The sequence below is a fragment of the Trichoderma camerunense genome, assembly GCF_050948025.1.
Source record: "Trichoderma camerunense strain CBS 138272 chromosome Unknown V8C40scaffold_2, whole genome shotgun sequence".
Lineage (NCBI taxonomy): Eukaryota > Fungi > Ascomycota > Sordariomycetes > Hypocreales > Hypocreaceae > Trichoderma > Trichoderma camerunense.
Genome location: NW_028145368.1, coordinates 1,666,142 through 1,685,911, shown reverse-complemented (window position 1 = coordinate 1,685,911; position 19,770 = coordinate 1,666,142). Strand labels below are relative to the sequence as shown.

Sequence of the window (19,770 nt, the reverse complement as noted above, 5' to 3'; positions counted from 1 at the left end):
CGACCAGCTGCACACAGCCTCTTGCCCCTGTCTCGCCAGACGTAGCTGTGTCAGGCAATATCATTTCTTCTATTCGGCCGGCTTTTAAGATTTTGTTCACGCGCTATTAGAATCTCGCACTTCTTTTTTCTCTTCACTTTTTTCGTGCCTGGCGCACTTGAATCTTACATTGCACTTTTGCATTCTCTAGCCGTATTTGATTTTTTTTTTTCGCTTTGCTTGTCTCGTGGGTTCTGTTTCTTTTACCGCTCTCATCATCAGATTTCGGGGTTTGGCTTGGACCCGACAATACACCCCACGTTCTCCCCGCTGGTGACATGTGAAATCACCGGCGCAACTTTGGACATGTCGTCAAACGCTTCACCCGGGGCTCACAAGCATCCCAGGATACTGGCTTGTGTCCTGTGCCAGCATCGCAAAATCAAATGCGACAGGAATTCACCATGCTCCAACTGCATCAAGGTGCGCGATCCATTTCTCCCTGACCAGGTCCGGTAGCTTCCAGGTCTCATGAAAATGTGCCGTCTCCCGTTCTGCTTCTCACCTCCCGAACTCAAGGCTCCCAGTCGCCGGGACCATGTTCGCGACGGAAAGGAAAGGGAAACGAAACCTTCCAGCTCGCTGCCTGATCATTTGTTTGCAAGAAACTTACATTGCCCCAGGCCAATGTCACCTGCACGCCCAGTACGCCGGCGCCAGCCCGCAAACGCCGGCGCCCGAATCAAGATCTCCAGGAACGCCTTGCTCGATGTGAGGAGCTGCTCAAGCAGTATGCAAGCGGATCTGTGCCGATTCCTGGCCCTGCTCCTGCGCCTTCTGCTCCTCCTGCTCAGCGCCCGCTGCCACCGCTGCCAGCCACACCGTCCAACTCAAACTTGCCAACCTCCGAAGCCATCGTTGCCACGCCGGCCAGCGTCGATTCTACTCAGTCTCGGAATCCAGGCTCCATCATGGTCAAGGAAGATGGCAACGTTCGATTCATGGATAGCTACATTTGGGCTAGTGTCTACGACGAGGTTAGTGGAAGCCATGGGATGGGCAATGGCCGATCTGAACCACGATCTAAACTCGAAACTTGGATCCTGGAGACCCTGACTTTTAATTGCATTTATTGATTCAACTCTGCGACGGATGCTGACATGAAGCATACAAACAGCTACAGAAAATGCGGGACATCGTAGAGACGGATGATCCAGAAGAATCCAGTCTCCTCGGCTCAGATGAGCTCACTCCAGACAATAACGCAGACCTCGTTCTTTCCGCCGACGTGTTCAACACGAATGTTGAAGACCTGCAACCCGACCCAATCCATGTTTTCCGTCTTTGGCAGCTCTATTGTGATCGTGTCAATCCGCTTTTCAAAATCCTCCACATACCGAGCCTGCAGCCCCTGATCATAGAAGCAGCGAGTAACATGGCTGCTATACCGCTACATAACCAAGCCCTTCTTTTTTCCATCTTCGCCATGGCAACTGTTTCCATGTCGGCTGCCGAGTGCATACAAACAATTGGCATGTCTCGCGATGTTGCCATCCAGAAGTTCAATACCGGCACCAAAGCGTCCTTAATCAAATATAGCTTTCTCAAAAATTATAACATGACCACACTGCAGGCCGTTGTTCTCTATCTAGTAAGTCTGACTTTAGACAGCAAACTTCCCGTCACCCTTCCCTCATCAATTCCTCCACTTGAGCTTCTCATCGCAATACGCCGTTATTAACGAACCGTCAGCTTTCTCTGGAAGGACGCTACGATAGACATGCTCAATGGGTCATCAGTGGAGTCATTATGCGGATAGCCCAGAAAATGGGCTACCATCGAGATGGCTCGCAGCTCAACTTAATCCCCTTCGAAACGGAGATGCGCAGACGCATTTGGTGGCAGATTATGATGCTTGATGCCAAATGTGCCATGATGTCTGGTTTAAGCCAATCTTGGTCGAATCTTGGTTGGGACACCAAGAAGCCTCTGAATTTGAACGATGCGGATCTTTTCCCCGGCTCGACGGAGCCGGTCGTGGAGCGCGACGGCCCTACAGAAATGGCTTTCAGCATTGTCATTTCAGAAATATTCCGATTCAAATTGGAAACCGATGGATCCAACGAATCCCGTGCCTTTGAGGCTGCCATGATGGGTCAGACGCTTGACGACGGTCCAGAATCGGAAAATAACACAAAAGCCATTTTTGAGAAGTTTCGAAAAAAGGCAGAGGCGCTGGAAGAGAGGCTGCTGGAAATTGAGAATAAAATGATCGACATAAGGGCGGGCAATGTCCACGTCGCAGCGCTTGCTATTCGACCAATGCTCACCCGTAGATTGAAGGAAATGCTTGTTCCAATACAAGAGCAGCCAGAGTGGGGGACCGAGATATTCGGTCCCAAGGATAACTTCTTCAAGGTTCTTCTGATGATGATGGAGCACAAGACAGAGGCACACGAGCAAATGGTCGCCGCCGGATTTCAGTGGTTCATGCGTTTTCACTTTCAGCTTGATGCATTTGCAGTCTTCACGGGGTTGCTCCACGACCGCCCGGTGGGAAGTCTGTCGGACCGCGCCTGGGAGGTAATGCGCAGAATTTATGGTGACCATCACGAATTCTCCGACATGACTATCAAACCCCACGTCGTCCAAGCCCAATTTGTGCTCAAAGCTTGGCGGGCTCGGGAGCTTGCCTATGGCCAGAATGGCCAGCGAATTGATACTCCACCCTTTATCAATCGACTCAGGGAGTTGGTGCCATCGCCTGAATCCAGGTCCCAGGGATCCGTGACATCTCCCGCGACGACGGTGACACCTCAGCAGCAGCCGCTGACAGGATTCAACCAATTCCTTGGGGGATATCTCGATGTCTCTACAGTCAACTGGGAAATGTTTGGGGAATTCTTGCCGAGTAGCGGAGAACAACTCTCAGCCTCCATGTTTGATGGATATACCATGGGCAATCTCAATATGGGCAATATGGGCTAGAAGCTCGTTGCTCCGGAAGAGATACATACTACGAACCCAGCCACAGAAGATGACCGTGGAAAAGATACAGGTGAGAACAGATGAAGAAAGGAAATATTTGTGCGGATGAGAGCTGAGTATTAGCCGGAATGCATGGTGTATGGTTGACTGAAGGGAGCAAATTCGGATGGACCAGAGTCAGCGGACCTCGACATCGGAAGGGCTTTTTTTTTTCCTTTTCTTTTTCCTTCTTCTTTCTTCCCTCTCGTTTTTTGTTACTTCCTTCTCCTCTATATGCTTTTACCAGGGGCGTTTTGGGTCGACATAGAGTTGGTCTCCTCTCCGCAACGGGCACGAATTGCCACAAAATTAATCATGCTTCTTTTCTCGTGTCGAGTATAGGTGAATGTCGACACGATTTCTTGTACGATTGAAATGGAACCACTCCTACGCTTGTTTATTTATTTTACTTCTATTTTTATATCTTTGGACACATCTCTGCAGCTCAACGGCACGATGCATATAGGTAGGACAAGTTTCGGACTTGTCAAGTATGACATTGGACAACCCCAATCACAAGGTGTGATTATGTACAACATGGAGGGAACTTGCACAAATGTATATAAAACTCTTTTCGGTACATAGTTGAGATATATCTATGCTCTAATCTACCTCATCAAGCTCGTTGAGGCTGAGATTTGTTTCTTTGCTGTACTGGTGCGATGCTATGTAGCGGGAACTCTGGATGCTAAATGAGGCTCAAGCAGCTGAGGGCTATCGGATCGTGATCCATGTAAAACTGTGCATGAGGCAGGCGTGTCTATTTCGCGTCGTAATGCCTAGTAGCTGAATATTCTGTCGAAGTAAAGTGATTAGCAGAACGTCGTCGGAGAAAGAGGAGAATGACCGAGGAGAATGACCGAAGAGAATGCCGAGGATGACCGAAGAGAATGACCGAGGAGGACGTCCGCATTTAGGACCACGTACCAGATAGTAGGGCTAGCGAGTACCACTCTTATCGGAAACAGATCGCGGTCTACCGCCAGTCTTTTTCTTGCTCTTTTTGAGTGGATTTAGGTTGGTTGGCAATAGCTGGATAACTCGATCAATGGCCGGCCTAATCAAGTCGAAGAGAGGCGAATAAATTCTCCGCAAGCCATTGGCAAGGTTGCGAGATACAAAGGCGAGCATGGAGAAGATGTATTGCTGAACGAAGCAGGCGAAGAGGCTGATGCAGAACATGATGAGGAAAAGAGGCCAGAAGAGCTGAAAGATGGCGAGCGCGTCGCGGAAGCAGTCGGTTATTGTAGCGAGAGAGGAGCGGATGAATGGAAAGGAGGGAGGAGGAGAGCGAGAGAAGATGGAGGGGAGGGTGAAGAGGTTGGAGAGAGGGGTGGTTGAGCGTATGAAGAAGCCGCCGACGAACATTTTGGACGGGGAGATTTGGTCGATTTCGAGTGGATGATGTTTGGGCTTCGGTCTGAGAAGTTGTGAGCTTGGAAGGGTTGGGATGGAGGGGGGGCTTGGGATGGGATGATATATCTGGTGTCGGAATAGCGTTGATTCAGATGAAAAGACGATAACAAACAAAATGCTGATGATTTATTTTTGGAAATAGAGCTTGTCCTAAGAGGTTTGAAATAATTAATGCTGGGATGTTGGCTTGGCGAGAGAAGAAACAAAGGGGGAAATGTCATAAAGTAGTCAAAACAAAAGATGCATGGCGCTCCATTGTTTACAATCAGATGGTGGCAAACAATCACATCAAAGGATATAATCAAGCATGTAGTGAACTAAGGGTGCATTTATTTTGTTCAAAGAACAATCTCGACGACGATGATGAATCTGACACCCTATGAATTAAAAGAAAAGTCCCTTTCCATGACATTATGTCCTTTGGTAAAATCAATATTCCACCCATCCCATTTCCGTAAACCCTGTTAAAAAGCCAAATTCATTCATCGTAATACATCATTCATCAGATTCCGTCGAGGTGATTTTCGCCGCAGCTTTGTCAGAGGCAAGCTGGGCTACTCTCTCACTCGTCGAGGTCGAGCCTCTTCTTCTTGGGGACGATAGTGTCTTGAGAGCCCTGAGACTCTGCGACGGCGTCGTCTTGCTTGCTCTGGAGTTGCTGCTCAGAGGCCTCGGGGAGGTCCTCCTGAAAGCGACCGATGGGTCTGGCCTGAGGAGAAGCGATGCCTTTACCCTTGGTGGGCTCAGGCTTGCGAACTTCGACGTGACCATCGGCGTGGTGGAGAAGAGTTGCTTCTTGATAAAGAGGCGCGTTGTCGGGACCGGTGCCTTGCTTCTAGCCAGAGGCTTCGCCAATCTCGTCGACGCGGTAGCCGAGGATGGGATGCTCAGGGACAGGAGCCGCGGTGTCATCGCTTTGACCTTCCTCCAGTTCGCGAGCGAGGGCATCACGACGTTCCTGGCGTTTCTCCCGATAGCGGGCAACGCCCATTGCAACGATGCATGGAACGATGAGGAGGAGAAAGAGCCCCAGGATGCTACAAGCGATGGCGATGTAAAATTTCTTGGTGTTGGGATTGAGATCACCCATGATGGAGATGAGGATGCTTATTGAGAGATGATTTAGTTTGGGGAGACTGGGGAGATGAAGAGGAAGATGATGATGTTCATGATGATGAAGAGATGGAAGGAAGAGGAAGAAGAGATGGAAAGCGAGGAGGAAACTCCAACATACCTTTATGCAGATGCTTTCTGAGAAGAAAATGATTGGTTTAATGATGAAGGATTGATGAAAAAGCCTTCGAATTGATATCAGATGAGAAAGTGTGTGATCGTTGTTGAAGGGGTGAAACAGTCTCTCGAAAGAAGGAAGGTGAAGAGGATGGAGTTTCCAAGAGGGGGGAAGGAATTTTCTGACAGTGTGGCAGAGAGTGATTAGGGAGAGGCAAGAAGAGAGCGGGAGTGATTCTGCAAGTGCTGGCAGCTGTTGTGGTCGACTGTACACAGATCAGTAGCCTCTTGTTTATTTGGCCCCCCTTTTTGTGCATTTTATTTTCTGTAATTCTTTTGGCTAGAGTGACTGTAGACTAGAGGATGAGGTGGGATCAGTGAATTGTCCCTGATAGCGCTGGCATTGGGGAGTCTATCAGGAGGAAGAGAGGCCTAAGTTATCTCGACACATTGATCATATAGCTGTTGGCTTTGACGAAGTTTCTGGGCGAACTGACTATTTCTTCCCTTTGTATTTATTCAAGACTACTACACTACTAGCTTAAGACTTTATTACATCCAATGGAGAGAATATTTCCTTGTTTTGTTCGTCCATATAACGGCAATGTGCGGCTACGTTGTGCAGCGGACATTTCTAGTGCTGGTTCCAGAACGTGACTACCAACGATTAGTGACTTCGAATTGTACACTCTTTCCAGAAGCTGTTTGAAAAGAGGCTACTCTTTATCTTTCATCCTCCATCTTTCAGGGATAATGCGTAGGTGAGCACAAAGATATCTCCCCATTATCACCGTAGCAGGCTGCTATGGCCCTGTGGGAGGATAATTAGATATCGCGTCGCGAAACACGTGGATTACAATTTCTATTTGATACCTATGATTCTCCCCAACAGGCCAAGAACGATATGTCCATCGTCTCTGAAGCCCATAATTGCGACAATGGTCCATCCTTGAGACACAATGTTATCACACTTCGAGGCAAGTCAACAAAGTTACGCATGGGCATGGATAGTTTCTACATGTTCATCTCATCTACATTTTTCTAATTATTCAACACCAGGTCCTTCGTCTTGTCTTCGAGTCCATTTCCATTCACGACTACGTTTCCGTTCACGCCCTTCTCCTTTGCTAGTCGCTCGGTCCTCTCCGACAATGTCTCGCTGTTCTCGGGATCATAGAATGGTCGCTCGCCAAAGACGGCCGTGCGTTTTCCTTCTCTCAGCTCCGTGTCATAGCCGCCTGGGACAGCCCTGTGAGCGATAATTCTGTTGTCCCAGAACGCGACCGCGCCAGGGGTCCATTTCCACCGCGCCGTCAAGTCATCTGCGTTGGAGAGGTGCTCGCGAAGGAAGGCGAGAATATGGTGAGACTCCTGGGCGTTGAGCTCCTGGATGCGGTCGATGAAGGATGGGTTGTAGAAGAGAGACTTGAGGCGAGTCACTGGGTGAGTTCGGACCAGAGGATGAGCAGTGGCGATGGGGGCTCTGTGTGGTGTTCCTCCGCCGTTGATGGAAGCCAGGTACGCTCTCTGTGTTTGCCCACGTTAGTTCGATTTCTGACAGTTTCTTACGATGACAGGGATGTTTAAGCATACATCTGAAGAGTGGATGGCATGGAGGCCTTCGATAGCCTTCTGGAAGGCCGGACTTAATTTGTCGAACAAACCGACTTGGCTGGTGAAGATCGTGTCTCCGCCGCTGGGGGGAGTCTTGACTAGGCGCAGCAGCGTATAGGAAGGCGGGTTCACCTCGAACGAGTGATCTCCATGCCATTCCGCTGTGTAGTTGCCATGAGCTCGAGAGTTTCTGCAGGGAAGATGGTGAGTTATTGGGCGGACGGATGGTTTAACAGACTGGATTCAAGCACATACCCTCCTCGACCAATGATGGTTACATGTCTGGGATCTTGCTGGTTGGGGTCTCTGTCTTGCTAATATCATTGCAGTTTGTGTTAGATGCCATATCTGCGAGCACATCTACTCCAATGATACTCACAATGCCATAGTATGATGCAAGCTCATGCTGCTGGTCAAGGGTGATATCTTGGTCGCGGAAGAATACAACACCTCGCTAATATGGATATGTCAGTTATGTCTCTCCTCCTTTACGACGTTGGTGCCGCCATTTTTCAACATGTCGGAGCTCTTCATTTTTCACACACCTCGGCTACAAGCAGCGCAAGCTCATCCTTTTGCTGGTCGGTAAGTTTACTCAGCTGGACGCCTTTGAGCTCCGTTCCAATGATCGGGGTGACTTCTTCGACAGCCGTCGCCAGGCCCAACAAATTTGCCTTTGCCGGGTCTGCGAAAAATGCGCGATCGCGAGCTGGTTCAAATTCTTTGAGTGCAGGATGAGGAGGCTTGTAAGCCAATACGGCGGGTGTGATTGTGGTGGAGACGGTGGCCATTGTAAGTGGTATTGATGCCTTTTCTTTATTCTATCCTGGCTTGTCCTTTATTATCGAATCTCGACCTTTGAGTTCTTATCAAAGAACAAGGAACAAGGGCAATATTTAAAGGATTTTGACATGAATATTGATTTGTGATCGTCCAGTATTCATTTGTGATGGTCCAATCGGCTCAACATGCCGAAGTGAAGCTTTACTTGTCTGCTTATCCGAGATGTGCTGCAAGCTCTCAGCCACAGGTCTATCGCCATGTTAACTCTCGATGACGACACTTCGCCCTATCTAAGATCAAGCATTTATGTCCATATCCGTCTCAACAAACCCCGCGGAATCGTGCATGAATCCCAGCATTTCTAATCTGCAGCGCCCTCCGATCTTGGGATGCGATATATGTATGTCGTGCTAACGCCATGCATGACGCGGGGAAGCAACCTGTAAGTAGCATCGCGATATGGAATCAAAGATACGCATTCGTCACTTGTCATCTGGCCTAGCCCAGACCAGGGCAATGGTACCATTATAATGTCGCAAACGCCATCACCACACAACGGAATCCCACGGCGAGTCGGGAAATAGATTGGCAGCAACTATTTGCGCCTTGAGGGTTATTATATGCGACGCTATATGCGGTTGCAGCGCTTGTCTATGCGACGCCTCGGATATGATACCATTTCCATGTCGAAGACGTGATTTTTCTAAGAGCGCATCGCACATCTTTAGATCGATGTGCGCAACGTTTCTACTATAGTCATAATGAACTCTATCTGGAGGCAGCGTTACTAGGGGAGGAGCAGAAAGGCGGACGTTTGGGGGGGAGTCGGGGGTTCAATGTTATATATACGACCGACGATGAGCTTGTTTCGAAATGCGAGATTACTATTCTTCCGGCTTCATATCCGTCTTCATCATCTATTTGTGTACCCGCAGCCATGACGACTGAACCAACCAGATCGCAGGAGTTGAGTGAGAAGGGATCGCCGTATGATGGGGCGAGCTCAACATCCAACGACAACAGCAACAATAACTCTAACAACAATAGCAACAACGATGAAAAGTCTGCAGCTGTTGTCAAGTCCCAAGATGATCAAGACGAAGCATCTTCCACTTCTGTCAGTGAGGTCTTTGATGTTAAGCAATTTGATCCTGTCCTGGCCAGGAAGATGGCGCTTGTCAACCAGGCAATCGATGAGATTGGCATGACCAGCTTCCAATGGAACTTATTCTGGCTCAACGGTTTTGGATATACGGTCGATTCGGTATGCAGTTCCCATTGTGCTGTGTTGTTCTCTAGAAAATATCATGTTGTAAACTGACATGCTGGAAACACTCCTCTCACACAGCTTCTCGTTGTTTGCCAGTCTATCGCAAATCCTGCCGTACAACAGGAATATGGAAACCCCAGTGCCCACGTTTCCGGCATCCCTCTGGCTTCCCAGATTGGACTCCTAGTCGGCGCTGGTCTCTGGGGTTTCACTGCCGACATCATTGGTCGGAAGCTGGCATTCAACACAAGTCTCATGTCGTGCGCCGTCTTTGTCCTGATTGCTGGTGCCATGCCGTCTTACATCTCCTTTTCTGCCCTGTGAGTTTCCCTTTGTGCCTCCATATGTTAAGATGATCCGTAACCAATAACTGATCGTAACCTATGAATCAGTGTGGCCCTCTATTCCGCAGGCGCTGGCGGCAACTACATCCTCGACGCAACCAACTTTCTCGAGTTCCTCCCTACCTCCCATGCTTGGCTCGTCACGTTCATGGCTGTCTGGTGGGCAGTTGGATATACCATCACCGGTCTCCTTGCCTGGGCCTTCATGGGCAACTTCAGTTGCGCCCCCGATGCCACGCCTGAAACATGCAGTCGAGCCGATAACATGGGCTGGAGATACCTTCACTTCACCTGTGGTGGCCTTGTCCTAATCATGGGCATTGCCCGCTTTGCACTTGTGCGCATGGTGCAAACGCCGCGATGGCTCATTGCCCAGAACCGAGACGAAGAGGTCATCAAGACTCTCAACGGCATTTCTCTCAAGGCTGGAAAATCGCATAGCCTGACGCTGGAACAGCTGCAGGCGGAGGGCATCGTTTTGCATACTCAGGAATCGGCCTGGTCTGCCACTCGGCTCAAGATGCACTTCAAGGGCCTCTTCCAGACGCGGCAGCTCGCTTGGTCTACCACCGTCATTATTGCCAACTGGTTCGTCATTGGGATGGTGTCTCCCCTGTATAGCGTCTTCTTGCCATTCTATCTCGCGTCTCGTGGTGCCGATTTTGGCGAGAGCTCAACTTATCTTACGTGGAGAGACTATGCCATCAACCAGGTTGCAGGGCTCGTCGGCCCAGTCATAGCTGCTGTTTTGGTTGAGACGAAATTCTTGGGCCGTAGAGGCACCCTCGCCATTGGAGCTTTGGTGACGATGGTGCTCCAGTTTGGCTATACGCAGGTCAAGAATGAAGCGCAGAATGTCGGCGTTTCAGCTGCCATTTCAGCGGCATCGTGAGTCCACTCTTGGCACCTAATCCTCCCTTTTAATATTGTTGAGTAAAGGCTGACATTGTACTGTTGTAGCAATATTTACTATGGCACCATTTATGCATATACTCCCGAGATTTTACCCTCTGCCCATCGCGCCACAGGTTATGGCATCTGTGTTGTTCTCAACAGAGTCGGCGGCATTCTTGGAGTTTTGGTTGGAAGCTATGCAAACGTGGAGACGACGGCTCCCTTGTTTGTTTGCGCGGCGTTATTTGGGCTACTTGTTATTTTGAGTGTAATTCTTCCGTTTGAGTCAATGGGTAAGCGAAGTGTGTAGAGCAAATAAATAATTCATCTTTTCCCCTTTTTCTTTCTCTTATGGGATAAGATGAGATGCAGATGAAGGGCACTGCATATATTGCAGTTTGCAGCTGCAGTGGAACGTGGATTCGCAGAAATGGTGCATGCTGACCTGAATTAAGTTGTTGCTGTAACTAGTTTTTTCTGATATCGTGTCATCAGGGTCAATATCCATTGACATATTGAGAATTGTAGTTGTCGCTGGTTATCCTCGGGCAAAAAGACCATCGGCCTTCCGGAACCGGATATCTCGAGTAGAACCGGCAACGAACCGGAGATGCCCTGAAAATCGATGCGTCTCGGCTCAAGAGATTGCGGGGATGGCAACTGACATCTGACTCGGGACCTAGAAAGATCTCGGCGTCCAAGCGTCCGGGCCGGACACCGGAGGGAAAGACGGCGACGGACTTGTCGAGTTTCGTTCAGCTAATATGAATAAGATAATTATCGATCTGGGGTCTAGTGCGCGAATTTGTATGCGTATGATCAAACCATTACGTGGTGGCAAATCTCCCCCACAACGCGGCACAGCAGAAGAATCTCGGCACAGGGGGTTTGTTTTGTTATCTGGGCTGACTCGCTGGAGGATAGAGGCTGTTGTTGGTCATGAGATGCGTAAGAAAACTTTTTACTTGGTTTCCTTATCGCCAAAAGCTTCCCAATTATTGGATGTCGGCGTCAGGTACACTCGATACTGTAATGTGAAAGATGCAGATGAGCCATGTAAATCGTAAGGTTATTCTTTTTTGCAACCCTATTTTCAAGGCCAAACTATGATGCCAACCAATCCATTCCATATACTACAAAGCCCAACTAAAATGAAATATCGCTTCTCTTGATTAAACAACGCCCCTATGCTTCCCAAAATGTTTTCAATTTTTCAATCTATGCTGATCCAAGAGCCTTGTCCAATGCGGAAATCAAGAAAGGAACTGCAGAACCGTTAGTAAACAAAATCGATAAAATTGTTTTGTTGATGAAATGGACTTACTGTGAGCTTCCTCAAAGATGAGCATGGGACGGAGTCGCACCGTCTGGGTACCGCATGTGCCAATGTTGACGCCCAGGCTCTTCATCTTCTTGACGAGGCTAGCCGGGTCGGTTGTGTCAAAGGCAATGTATGTTCTAGAAAAGCACCATTAGCAGGGGTTCTTTTATGCCAATTGATTTCGTTATAGAAGCTTACCCTTGTCCCTTGCCGCGCAGGTTCCTGACGAGCTGGGGGTACTTGGTAGCGAGGCGCTCGAGTTCGCTGTAGAGGGCGACACCAACGCGAGCCTATCAATCTAGTTAGTATATGGGGTAGCTTGAAATGGGAAATATCTGCTTGGCTTACGGTTTGGCTGACGAGATCGCGAGCAAGAATCTCCTCGACAACGGCCTTGCTCATGAGAACACGGGCTGGGTCACCAATCCAACTAGTTTTTAGTGTTAGCGCATATATTCAGTGTTGTAAACTTGCATTCAAACCATAATCGGGCACAACTAACGTGTTGAACTGGCGGTAAGCCTTATCAGGAACCAATCTGGGGTTACCAAAGTAGTAACCGGCAGTCTGGGCCTTCTTGGAGAAAGTGACAATATCGGGAGGAGAAGTCAGGTTCCAGTGCTGGTGGCCCCAGAATTTGCCGGTGGCGCCGAATCCTGTGCATGATGCATTAGCGACATCGTATTTGGGGCGGCAGTTTTCCTGCCTATGCAGATGAGATCGACGTACCAGTCTGGACCTCGTCAACAATCATGGTGACGTTGTGCTTCTGGGTGATGTCACGAAGGCCCTGGAAGAAAGCAGGGGAGGCGTGGTTGTCACCACCCTCACTCTGGATGGGCTCAACGATCAGACCAGCGACGGGGAATTGCCTATGCAAAAATGTGTCAGTGGAAAATTGGACCATTTTCACTGATAGTGGCTTAAACGAACCATGTGGTGATGAGCTCCTCGACCTTATCGAGGCATCGCTTCTCCTCGGCGGCGTTCTCAGTGGCGAACTTGTCAAGGGGATACTTCAGGGCAGGGAAGGGTGCCTGAGGCCAGTTGAATGAAGGAATGTCGAGCTTGTGAACAGCCTTTGAGCGGGTGGCAGACAAACTACCGAATCCTCGTCCGTGGAATGAGTTGGCAAAGCTGAGGATGGCGAGTTCGGGAGAACCGGGCTTTGCGTTGTTGAGGCACGAGCTGACTTCGTGGTCGGACCATTCGACACCCTCACCACGCTGCTTGCGGCGGTACAGCATGAAAGCTGCCTTGAAGGCAAGCTCGTTGGCCTCAGAGCCGGACTGGGCAGTGAAGATCTTGTCGCATCCCTCAGGGGCGACCTTGAGAAGACCGTTCTTCAGTGAGTCGTGCCAGTGGCTGGAAGGGAAGTTGCCAAGAGCAGGACGGTTGACCAGGGCAGAGATCATCTCACGGGACTGAGCGGCCTTGGTGAGAGTTGGGTTGTTGTAACCAACGGGAATGGAGGCAATCTGAGAGTAGCTGATTGAAGCTGTTAGCCATGATATGAGCATGTACTTCATGAGACATCTCAAACATACACATCAAGATACTGGTTGCCGTCAACATCGACAATGCTTCACATATAAGTTAGCCTCAGCGTTCTCTCTAGATGCATGGCAAGAATAATCATACTAGTTGCCCTCGCTCTTGTCGTAATCAGCAACAAAGTAAAAAGCTCGGTTATCAAAGAATGAGCCCAGCTTCTCGGCCTCAGCCTTGGACTGAGGTCCAGGGACCTCAGTGGCCACTTTCACTTCACGAACAGAAGACATTGTAGAAAGAACTTGATGTGATGAGCTTCAGGTTCGTTGGAGTATGAGTTGGTGATACTTTTAGAGAAGGGAAAAAAGAAGGTTTGGAAGATAGGCTCTTATAGTTAAATTCCTGATACCCCGGAACTGCGATTCCCGGTTGACAAAGTGGCGGATGCGGGGAATCCACACTAGAGATAGAGCAGGAGAGAAGCATATTGGAGGAGAGAGACGACCGGCCCGGTTCCGGTTCCGTGCCGGCCCCACGTGAACAACCAACTTCCGGGTGTCCAAAGCCGAGATTGTAGAAGGGAAAAGACGATATCGGAATCGGCGGAGTAGGGGACTGGAAAACATTGTATTATATGAGATAAAAGATTGATCATCCAATGCTGTGCAACTCGTACGATAAGGATGAATATAAAATGAGTTGGGTGTAGGAGGGATGCACCGCATTGGCAACATCTTGAGTGGAGCCTAGCAACTACTGCTGCGGCATCGATTGATTTTGATATCCAAAGATAAGAAAGACGATGGGAAACCAGCGGTTCTCTGTTGACACAATGTATCTTGATGATGCGCCGACTAAGAAGACCTTGACACGTTATTACACGTGTATTTTCTCAAAAAACTAACACAAAGCTTCACAGATGCTTCGATTAGGCACGTAGGTCGCCAATGCTCAGAGGTTGGCTCTGTTATACTGAGATCGCAATCGTCACAGTTCTCAGCAATCCCTAGCGATCAATTTCACCCCTTAATTATTAGTTACACTTGTCGCTCAAGAGAACCTCACAGTCTTGGTAGATGCCAGAGCAGTAAGCCAAACTGCCGTTATTACCATAAGAAAGCGAATTGACATTTGCCATTGGGCCATGACTTCACTGCTTCGGCGGATATAATGCCTAGCATGCGCATACTCTTCCTGATGACGATATCGAGCGGTATCTGTTTGTGTTATGCAAAAACATATTGAATTAGTAAAATAGCGCTAAAAACAACCAAGGTATCCGTATGTAGAATATAAATGGCAGCTATCCCGTGTCTGCTCTGCGCAAGCGAAGAGAAAAAAAATAAACCACCCTGGCTAGATCTGGCGATCCGTCCAGTCCTAATCGCAACGGTGGACCCGTACGTCTGTAACCCGCAACGGCAAACTCCAGTAACGCCTTTCCAATTTCCTCCAAGATTTCAGCTTCCAAAGATGTAGATCAAAATGCCGACTTGCAAAAACATGTGCGCGCGTCGTCGACTTGTTGAGCTGGTTCGCAGCGATGGCTCGCCGCGTGTGTAATGAATCAAGCATACTCGTTCGCTCAGTGCCATATTATCGTGGATGTAAGTAGCGTTTTTCCAGCGACACCATCAAAGGTTTGTGTCTCGGCTTCGTATCCGATTCTTTGCCTCGCTGTTTCATTCTGTGTTTCTGTGCGAAAGGCCCAAGAGGTGAAATAACTGCCCGAACTCGTGTCGCGATAAATTCTCTTTCATCTTCTCCCCAGCATCGCCTTAAAGCGATCGCGTCGCCTCTGTTTCTGGACTGGGGTCTGCTCGAGGCCATAGGCGGCCAGTTCGAATGGATCAGTCGCCTCTTCGAGTTTGTCAATCTGCCTCCGTCGCAGAGTCAACCAAACTAGAACTAAAAGTGCCGACCCCAAGATAAGAAGACTGGAACACGGACAGAAAGAAGAGTCAGTAAGCTTGCCATTGAGATTTAAAACAAAAAACTGCCACTTGAGGCTTCGTGAAAATGGAGGCCTCACCCTGTTGCAACAACCACTCCAACCACAATCTGCGTGTGCGAGGTAGGTTTCTCGCATGTGTTGCTCTCTTGGGTATCTGTGCAGCGCGTCATGAGGAGTTTGGTGATGCCGTCTAAATGCTCAACTGAGCGTCTAAGTGTGGTCGCCATTGTGTCGCGTGTCATCTCGATACCTCTACTTGTTTTCAAGAAGTGTTGATTGGGAGAAAGATGCCAGAAAAAACTTGAAGCTACAAATCACATCGTATCCCTTGTGCCATCACCTCGAGCTATGGACTCGTATATATCTCACGCTCAATTGGCTACTGTTAGTCCGCGCGCGCTGATCCGCCAAGGTCCGCATGTCTGTTACCAGTAAACAGATTAACCGCATCGCCATTCCGCACGGCCAAGAGGGCTGTGCAACGGAGGTTTCAGACTTGCATTCCCCGCAGCCCTGGGAAATGAAACGAAATCGTCAGGCCAATAGAAGGCTGTGCGTTCCTGGTTTCACCCCGCGCTGGCGTACGTTTTTGGAGTAGCTTCAGCAGTAGCTGATCGTTCTGGTATGGAGATTCCAAGCACAGCATCGCCGCGACACGGCTGAGGCGCCAATGAGACGCTCTTTAGGTGCCTTGTCCAGGGCATTTGTACCCTTCAAACAGCCTGCACAGACGGCGCTGGACTGGTTTGCTGCAGGGTTTCACGATTGGCGAAGAAGAAGCGTGTGCATAGCGATGTCCTAAACAAGCAACTGCCACGGGAGACGCCAAAAGAAAACAAAATGATGGATTGCCAAATACGAGGATTTGCCTCTTCAAACCGGCAGCGATGATCCGACTTTGCAAGGTTGTCACACCAGGCGATGGTCGCATTGACCTGTTTTTAACAAACACGCCAGGGCCCCCCTTCCCAGGAGCTAATCTTAGATCAAGAGCCTTTTTTTCGATTGTATCCCCGCATGATGTCACTTTTGCAAGCACATTGACGTGACAAATTATATAATAGTATATTAGGTTCTGGCGGGCTCCGTTAAGTTCCCGTTGACGAAAGACGATGGCATCTTGCCTTCTCAATTTCGTTTGTATAAAAATAAATCGCTGGTGAGATATCTCGGGAGCATCTCATGAACCATGACGCTCCATATGGATCGACCGACTCTCCTCGACCTGTCCTGACTTGCGCTGAAAGATGCTTAAAATAAACACACAATGTCGGAGTGTTGCTGGCCCCCAAGGAGGACCCGGCGGCCTCCTCCTCTCTCATAGTTATTATATAGCCTTGTGTCGCTGCGGGTTTTGTAATTGTACCATGCAGCCAGCCTGGAGCAGATTGACAACCTCTGATTGAACCAAAACGTAGTGCTTGTAGTGCTCTCCTTGGCTCGCCTTTGGTTCTAAGTTTGGCACCAAAAGTGGAACCGACGGTATCATCTGTCCACTGGAAGAATTCGGGCAAACCCTTTATGATAGAGCGTGCTCCTTACCGATCTTCAGGGTCAACCCTTTTCTTGACCCTGCACATCTTTCAGCCGTGTCCAGAGTCAATATTCGATCCAAACTCATTCCCAAAGAAAGCCGAAAAATCATCCAGATTTTGCGGGAATGATGCAAAATGCCCGTCGACACCGAAAAAGGGAGTACTTGAGGGCATCACCGTGGTATCGTCTTTCTGTGGTTCTCCTGTTTGCTTCGGTGGCTCTGATGCCGGGGGTGCCATTGGCTCTTGTTTCTTTTGAGCGCCTCCATCCGCTGTTTCTGGTAAAGGCGCATCGCTCTTCCACAGCTGCTCCCATCTTTTGAACTTTGCGTATTGGGACTCGCTCACTGTAGTGCTGGTAGTCTGCTCCTGCGTATTCATGTTGGCGATGGCTTGTTCAAAAGCCTCAATCAACGAGACTTCTGATTGTGTAGATTGGCTGCCAGTTGACATCTCCTTAAGCATCGACAGGCCATCCCGCAAAGCCTGTCTAAACATGTATGTCTTCTGGGAAAGACATTGTGTAGTAATGACGAGGAGAGCTGCCCGACAAGAGCTGAACTCGGTGTAAGAGGCTCGGGCAAGGCCAATCGTATTTCGCAGGCAGCGACACGTGTCTATAACTGACAGGGCGGCTTCAATGCAGTCCGCTAACAGAGTTGAACGAGTGCTTTTCTTGCTCAAAGACGCACTCGAGGGAGCGTTCACAGACGTGGACGGGCTGCTGCCATCCCTCAACACTGCTTCGGGGAAGATGAAGACGCGACCAACGTACATGCGAACGAGGCAATATTCCAACTGTAGATGCATATGCTTGCGAGAAATTTTCGACTGGGATGTGAATTCTTTGCAAAAGATGTCATTTGGCAGAGCATCCCACCATGTCTTGAGTTCACGGTGAAGTTGTGCGAGCCTTTTCAGCCCTTCCGGTACTTCATGTTTGGGCACCGATCTCAAGATTGCTCTAGAGAATACCAATTAGCCATCTGATTTAATTCTAAGCCGTCTTGAAAGGTCTCACATTTCACGAGACATTTTAGTCAGCTGCTGGTTCAGCTCCAAAGTTGCCAAGATGTGTGCAGTATCGGTTTGCGAGGTCGAGGACCATAGATCAGGACGATGAACGGGAAAGTCAGCATCCACATCAGTACTGGATATAGATGTCGGTCTGCCATGAAAAGTTCCAACACGCCTAGTGATTTTTGGTTAGCTTATTGCACATATCTCCCCATTTCTCTGCGCAAAAAGGATGTCATTAAGCAAAGCGTACTTTTCGATGGTGTATACGCTCCACCAAACCCGATTCCTAGTTTCAACAACGTCTGCATCTCGACTTTCGACGGGGTATTTCCTATGCATGCCGTTCTGTATCGCAAGCTTAAGGGCCAGATTGAGATAAATGTATGCCAGTCCAGATGCATCGACCGGAAGCGTATATATACCGAGTAACAAACAGGCTTGGACACTCTCCAGCGATGAGGCCGTAATTACATCTGGAAGCAGTCGGCATGCCTGCTGATAGAATAGTATCCCAACGGAATCTTCGGTAAATGCATCGGGTCCCTTTTCCGTGGGATTCTCGGCACCATCAACCAACGATTCGAGATAGGCGAATTGCGTTCCAATGGCAAGAATGGCAAATAGGATGCACACTGACCCCACATCCCGCCGAGAGAATGCTGCCGAATTTTCATAAGCAAGATCAAGCTTGGCTTTGAGCCAGTTCTGTTCGACGAAGAAATAGTTGGTCTGTGCATGTTTGAAGAAGGAATAAACGAGAAAGTCGGCAATAGGTCTCGGCGGTAAAAGTGCTAATGCACCTATTGCATCTGAATGCGACTGTAGCTCTTCAGCGCGGTAGTACTCCTTGAAGGTTGTTGGTGATTTAGATGAATGCTACACAACTTGGTCAGCTTGAATTCAAGATATCAGCAGTAGTCAGCATTCACATTTAAAGCGTCGCTGGGAACACTCTGATCGATCCATTTCTTGATCCGCATTGAAAAGTTCCAATGAGAAAACTCTCCAGAATAATCTAACAGCCAAGGTTAGCATCCAACTTGCCGGTAAGATAGACAAGACCGAGCTCATACGTGTGACATTGCCGTGGAGGGGCCGTATCTCAAACTTATCATCCACGCCCTCAAATTCAGAGCTCTGGGAGGAGGTGTCTGCTGGTCGAGGGGAGTTCCGACGTTTCTCTGCGGCTTGAGCTAACCCCTTGAGGGTTTCGAGATCTAAAGCATCCCTACTTCCGACGTAACCCTTGACGATTCTCTCCAGATATTCGAGCCTCTTTGCTTGTTCAGCGGAGCTATGATCAGGCGCGCGAGGTCTTTGGCTGTTAGAACACTTCCGTCTTGATTTATTCCGCATCATATCTTGGGAAAGCTCTACCTTGGAGGGCGCATTCCAGAGCCAGCCTGCGAATCCGCTTCAGTTGCGGCCCTGCCTGAGAAATCGCACTGGCGACCTAGCCGGAAGCATCTCCGACAGGGCACGCCTCCATCACATCTTTCCTTCTGGCGGCGACAGCCATCACACCTACACAGACAGAGTCAGACACAGCTTTGATGTCCTCGGATCAGCATCAAACATACGCGCGCGCGGCTCGTTTCCTCTCTCTATCTAGATGACGGCTTGGCTTTGACGATTCCTGAATGTCCATGAGGGGTCACGGCGATGACACCAGTTCAGTGACGGTCCGAGATGCCGCAGATTTTGCTGATGCGAGATGATGAAGCTCCATCCAATCAATCACTTGATGGAGTGGGAGAGTGGATTGCTGTGACTTATCGCGAACCCCAGAAGGCGATATGGGAAGAGCTGCTAGTTTCGTATGACTAAGCGATGGGGGCGACAACCGAGCAAGCCGAGGTCGGGGATTCTCGAGCTTTCCTTTCCCATACGCC

The 19,770-nt window shown here is 49.1% G+C and overlaps 8 protein-coding genes across 8 annotated transcripts; 2 read left to right on the top strand and 6 right to left on the bottom strand.

Moving 5' to 3' along the window:
• The first annotated feature begins 4 nt into the window (after positions 1-4).
• Positions 5-3,174, top strand: V8C40DRAFT_98048 (transcription factor domain-containing protein). The gene is made up of 4 exons (XM_083223693.1): positions 5-462; positions 663-1,016; positions 1,157-1,630; positions 1,732-3,174. The coding sequence occupies exons 1-4, from the start codon at positions 346-348 to the stop codon at positions 2,965-2,967; spliced, it is 2,181 nt and encodes a 726-aa protein (XP_083077969.1). The 5' UTR covers positions 5-345; the 3' UTR covers positions 2,968-3,174.
• Positions 3,175-3,945: 771 nt separating this feature from the next.
• V8C40DRAFT_261624 (uncharacterized protein) lies at positions 3,946-4,374 on the bottom strand (the record flags this gene model as incomplete). Its single annotated transcript, XM_083219287.1, has 1 exon — positions 3,946-4,374. One exon carries the CDS (start codon positions 4,372-4,374, stop codon positions 3,946-3,948), a length of 429 nt encoding a protein of 142 aa, XP_083077968.1.
• A 610-nt stretch (positions 4,375-4,984) lies between these two features.
• Positions 4,985-5,512, bottom strand: V8C40DRAFT_261623 (uncharacterized protein; the record flags this gene model as incomplete). The annotated part of the gene is made up of 2 exons (XM_083219286.1): positions 4,985-5,257; positions 5,318-5,512. The coding sequence occupies 2 exons, from the start codon at positions 5,510-5,512 to the stop codon at positions 4,985-4,987; spliced, it is 468 nt and encodes a 155-aa protein (XP_083077967.1).
• A 1,181-nt stretch (positions 5,513-6,693) lies between these two features.
• Positions 6,694-8,057, bottom strand: V8C40DRAFT_261622 (TauD/TfdA dioxygenase family protein; the record flags this gene model as incomplete). The annotated part of the gene is made up of 5 exons (XM_083219285.1): positions 6,694-7,179; positions 7,246-7,456; positions 7,522-7,580; positions 7,646-7,720; positions 7,812-8,057. The coding sequence occupies 5 exons, from the start codon at positions 8,055-8,057 to the stop codon at positions 6,694-6,696; spliced, it is 1,077 nt and encodes a 358-aa protein (XP_083077966.1).
• Positions 8,058-8,986: 929 nt separating this feature from the next.
• V8C40DRAFT_272511 (major facilitator superfamily domain-containing protein) lies at positions 8,987-10,867 on the top strand (the record flags this gene model as incomplete). The annotated part of the gene is made up of 5 exons (XM_083220365.1): positions 8,987-9,036; positions 9,097-9,313; positions 9,443-9,639; positions 9,712-10,551; positions 10,624-10,867. The coding sequence occupies 5 exons, from the start codon at positions 8,987-8,989 to the stop codon at positions 10,865-10,867; spliced, it is 1,548 nt and encodes a 515-aa protein (XP_083077965.1).
• Positions 10,868-11,612: 745 nt separating this feature from the next.
• V8C40DRAFT_233158 (aminotransferase class-III) lies at positions 11,613-13,946 on the bottom strand. The gene is made up of 9 exons (XM_083213302.1): positions 13,520-13,946; positions 13,426-13,461; positions 12,812-13,366; positions 12,608-12,750; positions 12,381-12,534; positions 12,227-12,308; positions 12,077-12,168; positions 11,882-12,015; positions 11,613-11,822 (listed from the first exon to the last, which is right to left on the bottom strand). Exons 1-9 carry the CDS (start codon positions 13,657-13,659, stop codon positions 11,776-11,778), a joined length of 1,383 nt encoding a protein of 460 aa, XP_083077964.1. The 5' UTR covers positions 13,660-13,946; the 3' UTR covers positions 11,613-11,775.
• A 1,088-nt stretch (positions 13,947-15,034) lies between these two features.
• On the bottom strand, positions 15,035-15,785 carry V8C40DRAFT_97926 (uncharacterized protein). Its single transcript, XM_083223690.1, has 2 exons — positions 15,402-15,785; positions 15,035-15,306 (listed from the first exon to the last, which is right to left on the bottom strand). The coding sequence occupies exons 1-2, from the start codon at positions 15,563-15,565 to the stop codon at positions 15,126-15,128; spliced, it is 345 nt and encodes a 114-aa protein (XP_083077963.1). The 5' UTR covers positions 15,566-15,785; the 3' UTR covers positions 15,035-15,125.
• Positions 15,786-16,817: 1,032 nt separating this feature from the next.
• V8C40DRAFT_97930 (transcription factor domain-containing protein) lies at positions 16,818-19,673 on the bottom strand. Its single transcript, XM_083223691.1, has 7 exons — positions 19,459-19,673; positions 19,256-19,402; positions 18,952-19,193; positions 18,808-18,893; positions 18,129-18,754; positions 17,880-18,050; positions 16,818-17,822 (listed from the first exon to the last, which is right to left on the bottom strand). Exons 1-7 carry the CDS (start codon positions 19,524-19,526, stop codon positions 16,907-16,909), a joined length of 2,256 nt encoding a protein of 751 aa, XP_083077962.1. The 5' UTR covers positions 19,527-19,673; the 3' UTR covers positions 16,818-16,906.
• Positions 19,674-19,770: the final 97 nt, after the last annotated feature.